General features: G+C 38.7%; 1 protein-coding gene across 1 annotated transcript; it reads left to right on the forward strand.

Annotated features, from left to right (window-relative positions):
* The first annotated feature begins 462 nt into the window (after positions 1 to 462).
* Positions 463 to 9,246, forward strand: nop14 (NOP14 nucleolar protein homolog (yeast)). Its single transcript, XM_037692502.1, has 15 exons — positions 463 to 620; positions 2,311 to 2,496; positions 3,030 to 3,164; positions 3,409 to 3,550; positions 3,716 to 3,864; positions 3,974 to 4,111; positions 4,191 to 4,313; positions 4,394 to 4,525; positions 5,377 to 5,710; positions 5,850 to 5,980; positions 6,060 to 6,145; positions 6,247 to 6,382; positions 8,538 to 8,639; positions 8,846 to 8,999; positions 9,083 to 9,246. The coding sequence occupies exons 2-15, from the start codon at positions 2,311 to 2,313 to the stop codon at positions 9,244 to 9,246; spliced, it is 2,112 nt and encodes a 703-aa protein (XP_037548430.1). The 5' UTR covers positions 463 to 620.
* Positions 9,247 to 9,966: the final 720 nt, after the last annotated feature.

The raw sequence follows: 9,966 nt of genomic DNA on the forward strand, positions 1-9,966 counted from the left end.
GTATATATATTTTTTTAATTTAAATTAATAATCACAGTAACCCCTGTGCTCATGGTTATGATTAAGAATAACTAGTTGGCAGCATTTAAAAAAGCAACTTTGCGAGAGAGAAAAAATATGAAAGCAAGACCTAATGTTAAAACTTTAATAATTGGAAAGCTAGTGGACGTGGAATAAAAATGTAAAAATGCCTTTAAAACCTCCACACACAAAAATAAAACTGAAAGCGAGGGACTCACTGGATGTTTTACATTGTATTATGCCCCATATAATCTATTAAAGCCATTTCAATTATTACACTTTTATATTTAACAACGTTTGAAAGATTGCAATAAAAAGAACAAAAACTGTATATAAAAATATAGAATATGCCCATAAAGAGAGTTCAAAATATAATGTATTGGGATGGATTATTGTTGTTTTCCTCCAACCACTAGAGGCGCTGTTTGAAATCTCAGACCGGAAGTGACACAACTCGAACGCTGCACGCTGGAAAATGGAAACCGGGTGAAACAACGTGGATAGCGAACTATTTAATAAATAAGAATCGAGAAAGCGTTATTGTCCTAAGATTTGTTCCGTCTGGATTTAACAAGGCGAATAATCAGCACGATTCAAAGGTAAACCTGTTCCTGATAATTATTTGTTTACAAGCTGCTAGTCAAGTTAGCCATGTTTACTAGCTGCGTGCGTGAATGTTTTAGGTTTCTTTCTCCTAAAATGTATTGACCGTAACAACAAATAATAGAAACATGTACTAATATACAATATTCCTACGTTCAAAGGAGTGGGACAAAGCATAAACTTATATTAGCCCACCCCTTCTCCTTCACCTTATTCCCATCACTTCTGATTCATAAAAATGAGCAAAAAATAAACAGTAATAAATAAATACAATAATTAAGTGAATGCCAAAAATGTCCTATTTATCTTAGGACAATCATACAATGTGCAGTCACATAAACTTTGACAATAGGTGATAGTAACAATAATAATGATTATTAAAGTCTGAGATTCATCAACTTCTTCATGTTTGGACTGAGTTTCATATTCAGCCTGTTCCAAACAAAAGCTTCACCACACACACAAACCTTTTCTTGTTTTAGTCATCTTTGTTTGATATTGACATATACCTAACTTAAAAACTTATTCCCATGTCTTAAATAGTTTTGAATATTTTTAGCACACATTAGAACTGTCACAATGTCAATACATTTTAGCAGTTTTGATTGTATAAATAGTGGGTTAGTGTGATCCAGATACTCAGGCTTGTTAACTGCCAGTACTCTAAACTTTTTAGGAGTATTATTATTAGTGTTTTGTTACTTGTTTCCCCGAACCTTTGCACAGTAAATTAACTATGGTACAACTAAGGAACTGCACAGAATCAAGAGTGCTTTAGTTTTGTTCAATATAGAAATTGTGTCTGATATTTTACTTTGAACAGATCTGATGTCAGGTTTCCAGTTCAGCCTATTATCAATAATAACACCAAGAAATTTATCTTCATGTACCATTTCAACAGTTACTTCATTTATCTATATTTTCAGTTCCTTGTCCGTTTTACAATTCCCAAAAAGCATTATTTTTGTTTTGCTCACATTTAAAGACAATTTGTTACAATCAAACCATATTTTTTTTACCTTTTTCTAATTTCATCAATTATATATTTTAACAACTATTCCAGAGTATCTCCAATTAAGATCAAATTTGTATCATCGGCAAATAATACAAATTTCATATCATTTACATACATTATAAAGAATTTAGGACTCAAAACTGACCCCTGTGGAACCCCACAAGCAATGTCCAAACACTGTATGCACACATTTCCCAGTTGTCTGCCACTTAAATAACTTCTAACCCATTGTAACACAGTCCCTCTAATCCTGTATTTTTCCAGCTTTTTTAACAGTATATCATGATTTATTTAATCAAAACCTTTTTTAATATCAGCAAACACTCCAGCAGCACTTTTTATTATCAGCAGCAGTCATTTCCTCTATCGCTTTCAATATATGTTGTTGATTGCTTTGATCTGAAACCATATTGACTTTCAGTAATTAATTTTTTTTTTTCTTTCTAAGAATGTTTCCAGTCTATAATTATTATTTTTTTCTCCAACTATTGAGAGTGTTAGTAGAAGTCCAGGGTGAACGTTAAGTTATCAGTCTTATCATTGTTTTATGTGGCTAGTGATAAAACGTAAAGTTGTTCCGATTATGCTCTCTAACATAATTAAGGAGCTCAAAATTATTTTTTTCTGTGTCCATATAAGACAAATCGATATCTGTTTGTTGATCCGTACAGATGGGGAAGGCACCACAGAAGAAGAAGAGCCTCGCTGACAAAGTCCGCAAAACCAAGACATCCTCTGTGATTAAAAACAACCCATTTGAGGTGAAGATCAACCGGAAGAAGTTTGATGTTCTTGGAAGAAAAGGCAAACATGATGTGGGTCTCCCGGGGGTGTCTCGGTCCAAAGCCATCAATAAGGTAAAAGAAAAGCTCACATGTCGCCATAATATTAAACTCTCCTGCTGGCTTTGTGTCAAAATGACCCTCTGTTGTAAGACTGAGACCTTGTGGGTCATTTTGACCCAAGGACAGCAGGAGGGTTTAATAGATCAGCTCAACAGCTTGAAAATGTAACTTTATCAACGCTGTGGATCAGCTTCATTGAATATTTTGTTTTTGAGTTTATCTTTATTCAACTCATCATATGTGTTGTAAATTGTTTTTCATAGGACTCGTGTCTCCAGCCTTACTGGGCTGTTTTCAGCTTTTGACGAGCTCATTGAAATTACATTTTCAAAAGTGCGATGTCTTTGTAGTCTCTCTATTTTCACAAATATATGCAGAAATGTGGTAGCACTAAGAGTTTGTAAAAAAAAAAAAACACTTTTTTTAGTTTGGTCCAAATTTTAAAATAATTTAAAACATATATTACATGTATCTAAACAAAATCACAAGTAGAACTAAATTTTATTTGTTTTGTTCATAATAGTTTGTTATTTTATTGCCTGTAGAGGAAAGAGACTCTGCTGAAGGAATACAAACAGAAAAACAAGTCCAACAAATTCATTGACCGACGACTTGGAGAGTATGATGCTAAGATGGCGCCTGAAGACAAAATCCTACAGAGGTTTGCCATAGAAAGGAAGGTTAGTGATAATTTAATAATAATCCCTTAAATGACACTGTGAATATACTTTTCTGTTAGTTTGATTGACCGTTCTTTACATGTACAAGTCAAAGCCAACCTCATTGTTTTCATCCTCCATGGAAGTGACAAGTGATAATAATTCATCTGGAGCAAATAAACCACAGTCTTTGTGCATTTGACTAAAAACGCATGCACAGAAATGCTAAACTTGCAGCTTTTATTCTATTGGCGTTGATTTTTAGCGTTTCCATGAAAAGAAGGATGTTTACAACCTGAACGAGGAGGAAGAGCTGACTCATTACGGCCAGTCCTTGGCCGAAATAGAGAAATTCAATGACGCTGTGAATAGCGATGATGAGTCAGAAGAGAAAGGATTGTTATCAGGTGAGCCTGGACTAAAAATAATTACAATTGTTCATCATCATATTGTATATTAGGCCTAAAACCTGAGGTTATCATTGTAATGCTTTAGTATATATGCATGTACATTTGTCAAAATATTAAGCTAAATTTCCTTTAGTCACTTTTTTTTGTGCCTCTTTCACCTAGCTGAACTGACTGCCTCGCATTTCGGAGGGGGCGGGGGCCTCCTCAGGAAGAAAGCGTCAGGGGATCAGCAGGAAGAGCAGGGGAGCCTGAAAGCCAAGTCCAGACAGGAGCTGATTGAAGAGCTCATCCAGAAGTCCAAGCTGGAGAAGGTGAGCAGCCAACCCTGTCCTGTGCTGTTGTTTTTATTTATCTTTTTTTGTTGTTGCGATGTTCTAGAGGATGTGGCTCCCCAGGACTGACAGTTTGCTGTGTTCACAGAGAGAACGGCAGGTGCAGAGAGAGGAAACACAGGAGATGACTGAAAAGCTGGATCAGGAGTGGAGAAGCATCCAGGCTCTGATGGTGAAAAACATACCCAAATCTGAACGAGAAGACAAACCAGAGGAGAAACCGAAGGTAGGAGCACCGATATCCTTCACCACAACCAACAGCCGCCTGGGATTTCCCTGATCTTTGCTTCCTCTGTATGTTCCAGATGGAGGAATATGACATGATGGTCCGGGAGCTCGGCTTCGAGATGAAGGCTCAGCCATCAGAGAGGATGAAGTCTCCAGAGGAGCTGGCCAAGGAGGAGAAGGAGAAGCTGCAGAAACTGGAGGTGAGAGTGCTGAAATGTTTTCTGCAGTTGTCATTTTTACTACATTCTTCATTCTAGTCCTGATATAAATCCACCCCCAGGCTGACCGTCTGAGGAGGATGATGGGAGATGAAGTCAGGGATAACACACAGAGGCAAATCCACATGTCAGCTGATGACCTCAATGACGGCTTCGTTCTTGACAAACTTGACAAGAAGTCCCTGTCCTATCAGGTAAGAGACCGGTCAAAAAAAAAAGGATTGTTTTGTTCCCTCGTGCTGAATTTTTGTAAATGCTGAGTCAGCATTCACACTGCTGTTTGTCTGTTGTTTATTTATTTTTTGTTGTTGACATTTTTAAGTCTCATCTAACTCTGCCCACTATGTGCTCTTTTAGCCAGCCGTAGATCAAAAGGTTAAGCTCATTCACTACACGAGGGCTATGAAATTGTTTTTATCTTTTGTAATTTTCAAAATAATTAACTATTTGCAAAAAAATATTCATCTTAAACATACACTGAGATCACTTCAGTTCCTTCAAAAACATTGTTCTCTTTGAAATTTGCTTCAGGATACTGAACTTGCAAATGTCTATGCTACTTTTTGCTAGCCTTTTGCTTCTTTTAGCTACTTTTTTACTACTTTAGCTTTTACCGGTAGTTTGCTAGCAAGCTTTTGCATGTTTTAGCTTTGAGCTAACCTTTTATTATATTAGCTAGTCTTGCTGCTTTTAGCTAGCCTGTTGCTACTTTAGCTTTTAGTTTATTGTTTTTTTTCTAGCAAGTTTTTGCATGTTTTAGCTTTTATCTATATTTTTAATGCTTTTAGCTAACCTTTTCAACTTTTGGATAATATTTTTCTTTTAGCTTTCAGCTAGTGTGTTGGTCTTTCTAGCTTTTAGGTAGGGTTGCACTTTTTAGCTAGTTTTTTTGCTGGTTTTACTTTTATTTTTTAGGTTTTAGCTAGTGTCATGCTTATAGTATGTCAGTTTCAGTTTGATCAGTAAATTTCAGCATTTACGCTTCATTTTCATAGAAAATGCCATTTTTCTAGTTTAACATACTGTTCACTGTTTCCTGGTAAAGGATGGAAAATGGAACCTTGGGGAGGAGGTGGAGGAGGTCCAGGAACGAGATGGAGAAAAGAGAGAGAGCGGAGAGGAAGAGGAGTCGGATGCAGAGGAGGAAAATGACGATGAAGAAGAGGAGGATGACGATGAAAAGGAAGAAGAGGAGGAGGACAGCAGTGAAGAAGAAGATGGCCACTCAGACCTGGAATCTGATCAAGAAAGCGAGAACGAGGAGAGAAACCAGGAGGATGAAGAGCCTGACAGCACCAAACCCATGCAGGTTCTGACCACAGAGGAGCTGAAGGCCCAGCAGGACGCAGCTAAAGCAGAGCTCCCGTACACGTTTACTGGTAAGCATGCAGCTGAAGTTTTTGGATTTAGCTCTTTTATGTTCAATGTTTCTATTTACAGGTTAATTTAGTTCATTGAGCTTTATCTATTTTTGGTTTGTTGTTTGTTAGTTCATCATTGTATCTTATCCTCCTTTAGCCCCTGAGAGCTACGATGATCTGAAAGGTTTACTTCATGGTCACACCCCTGACAACCAGCGCCTCATTGTGGCCAGGACTCAGAAGTGCAACCATCCCAGTCTGTCTGTGGGCAATAAGCTCAAACTGCAGGTATAATGTGAAGCAGATTATTGTGGCTTCTGGTTTTGTTAGCACTGAATGCTAAAGTGTTCGTTCGTTTTTGTCACAGAAACTTTTTGGCTTTCTGTTGGAGTACATCGGCGAAGTCGCTACCAGAAGTCCACCTGAACTCACCACCATAGATAAACTCATTCCGTGAGTTAAAAACGAGCCTCTCTCCATCTCTCGGCCACATCTAAATATAAATATTTATTGATTGATTGATCAACTGTGTGATTTATTTATTTTTTCTGAAGGGAGTTGTACAGTTTGTGCCAGGTGTTTCCAGAAGCGGCCTCTCAGGCCATGCAAAGCATCCTGGGAGATGCTGCTCACAGCATGGAGGAGGATCTTGAGGTCAAAGGTCGTGCTGCTTTCCCCACATTAGACATGGTAGGAAATATTTGTGATGAAAGAAGCGTCCTCTAATGAATAACTAGTTATTTAGTGTTAATAAAGATACAAGAGTCGGGGGTTCGAATGCACCAGCAGTCACATGCCGAAGTGTCCCTGGGCAAGACATTGAACCCCTCATTGTCTCTGATGTGTCCCATCAGTGTATGAATGTGATAAAGCTCTGAGTAGTCTTTTTAGAATGATTTGTTCAATTAGCTTTGTAGAGATCTAGTAGAGCGCTGTATGAATGGGTAAATGAGGCACAGATTGTTTTGTAAAGTGCTTAGAGTGTCTTGATCAGATAGAAAGGTGCTATATAAGTACACTCCATTTACCATTTACCATCTTTACCAGTACATGTTTTGTGATGTGAGCTAACTTTAAGTCAATTTAACCCCTACAAAAATAGTCTTTATTCTGTGTAGATTTTTTTTTTTATTATTATCAGATGCTAAAAAATAAGTTTTTAGTGATTGAAGAATAAAAAAAACCACGTCTCAGGTCTAATTAGGTTTAAATACCGTATTTTCTGCCCTAAAAGTTGCATCAGTCCAAATATGTCTAATAAAGTGGAAAAATCCATAAATACGTCACTTCACCGTATATGTCGCATCTATTATGCGTCACCGCTGACAACCTAGAAATATGGGCCGGTGTGCCAAAAATCGATTGACTGCCAAATGGCGGCTGCGGAAGCGTGCGCGGGAGGACTTTAACAAGGATTTAACAAGTTTAACACTTAAAAACGTTTATTTATTTGCTCGACTTTATAGTAAAGGTGTGTCTCAGTTGAACTTTTACTTAATAAATTCACTTCAATGGTCAAATTAGCTTCAGTTCACCGGGGCGGTGCAGCGAAATGAAGCTGATTTGACGGTTGCTCCAAGCTAGCAGAAACAAAGTTGCTACTGTGGCAAGCCGATTTTGTCATTAATAGCCACTTTTACCTATTACATGATACGATGGCATGCCATACAACTCAAGTGCCATCTAGCAGCTGAAAATGGTAGTGTTCAATTTTTCCAGTCAGAGTGAATGTAGATGGTCAGATCTCAGCCAAAAATTGGTTTGTAAATATGGGGAAAAATCCATAGTTGCTTCAGTTTATAAGTCACAGGGCATGTAAATTATGCAAAAAATCATGACTTATAGGGCGAAAAATATGGTAAGTACACAAACCTTAGTGTAAAACTAACTTGATTTTAAATTTGTGAATCTAGAACTTTTTCTGTGAAGAGCATAAACATGATGAGTGTTTGTCGGAGCATGAAAACATTTTGAGTAGGGATGCACGATATTGGATTTTTGGCCGATATCTGATACTGATACCGATATTTTATATACGTTCCTTTGTCAGAACATAACCCTCTTATTTAGGCTTATTTGCTACAAAAATTGTGTAACAGCTGTAAGAGCTGGTGACATATATTCAGTAAAAGACACATGATATGCATAGCACTTTAACTTATATTAAATGAAAAGTGTTAAATGTTATTTATTAGAATTAGTCACCTGCGATGCTGTCTCACTTGTGGAGACTTGTTCCAGGTTCCTATAGCTGCCGTGTGGGATCCTCTGCACTCCTGTGCATGAAGGACAGACTTTTTAAATTCAAAGTTTTTGTCTGTCCATTGTGCCGTGAGACTAATCATGCTAACGGGGCTAACACTTGATGTGCAAATGTCTGTGGTAAAACTCACCCAACAAGTCGCGCTATCAGCTATTAGCTTCTCAATGACGTCAGAAATGACGGCTTGTAACGGGTAAGGCTACGTCGGAAAAATATCTCAGACTGGGGACGATGTAGCGAGGCTCAACGTAGTCCATAAATCTTCAGAATCCGACATCCTCACCAACGAAAAATAAAAACTTCCACAACGCCGACATTTTGAATTTAACTCTCTGCCGTGAGATCAGGTAGGCGCACGTGACGTCATCGCCTTGCGCTGCCGCTGCAGGTAAAAACAATGCCTTTTATATCGGCGAGTTATTTTAATGAAATGGCCGACGATATTGAATTTTAACACTAATATCGGCCGATACTGATACCATGCTGATAATATTGTGCATCCCTAATTTTGAGCCATCAGGTTTCCAGATGTGTTCTGGGTTCTACATGAAACAAAGTCACTGTTTGTTTTTGTGCTTTAAGCTCATTTACCTGAAGGTGACAGCGCTGCTGTTTCCTACCTCCGACTTCAGACACCCAGTCACGACTCCAGCTCTGCTTTACATCGGCCAGACTCTCACCAAGGTAAACCCCTGCACGTTCTCTATAATAAGTGTTGGCATGTTTTGTCATCATTTTGACATAAAGTCAGGTTTAAGGATCTTCTTCTTGATCCTTTTTTCTTTATGTAACGTGCAAGAAGGCATAATTCTCAGCTAGATGGAGGGAAAACATGTAGCCTCTTGTAACTGCTTGGTTTATTTCTGTTTGTTTGTTTTTCATGTTTTCAGTGTCCTGTGAGGTCGTTACAGGACTTGACATCGGGTTTAGTGCTGTGCTGTCTGGCAGTGGAGTACGTCTCGTTATCAAAGCGCTTCCTGCCCGAGCTCATCAACTTCCTGACTGGAGCACTTCACCTGGCCGTGCAGGACAAGGCTGCTCTCGGTACCTTCTCCGCACTTTTTCCACAAGTTTATCATGTTGTCAGATTTGAAGCAGAATTGTGAGGTTTTACCCATGTGTTGCAGGTTACAGTGTGGTGCCACCCTTCAGACTGTCAGGCAAGTACAGCAACCTGCTGGTGCTGTCGTCCTCCGAATCCTGCAGAAACTGGAGCAGGAAAAGCCTGCCGCTGTCTGCCACCCAGCACCTTGATCTCAGAAGTGACCTGGACAGAGATCACTACAGGTAGGAGGGGAGGGACACTTAGTTCTTTGTTTTTAGTTTATGTTTAGTCTCGTATACGATCATATTAATGACTGAAACTGCAGGAATCAAAAATGTCCGTACTTGCCGCCGTACACGTCGCACTGCCGTATCAGTAAGTCACATCTGTCCAAATATGTCTAATAAAGTGGATTAAAAGCATAAATAAGTCGCTTCGTTGTATAAGTCGCATCTATTATGCGTCACCGCTGACCATCTGGAAACGTGGGCCGGTGTTGTGCCAAAAATCGATTGCCATTTGGCAGCTGCACGAGGGCGCACAGGAGCACTTTAACAAGAATTTAACAATGTTTACACTTGAAAATAATTATTTGTTTGCTCAGAATTATAGCAAAGGTGTGTCTCAGTTGAACTTTTCTTTAATAAACACACTTTAATGGTCAAATCAGCTGCTTTTCGTCTGGGCGGCGCGGTGAAACGCAGCTGATTTGATGTTTGCTCCAGGAGTTCTGGAGCGAGATGAAGGTGGCTTGGTATGGCAAGCCAAGCATCTCATTAATAGCCACTTTACCTATTAATGAGACACTTGGCTTGCCATATGCGTTGAGGGCCCTTTAGCGGCTGTTTAATATTTTTCATGTCAGAATGAATGAAATCAGATCTCAGCCAAAAATTGGATTATAAATATGGGGGAATAAACGTATATTGGTCGCTTCGGTGTATAAGTCGCAGGACTTGCAAATTT

This window comes from Nematolebias whitei, chromosome 18 (assembly GCF_014905685.2).
Source record: "Nematolebias whitei isolate Nwh7 chromosome 18, NemWhi1, whole genome shotgun sequence".
Classification (NCBI taxonomy): Eukaryota; Metazoa; Chordata; class Actinopteri; order Cyprinodontiformes; family Rivulidae; genus Nematolebias; species Nematolebias whitei.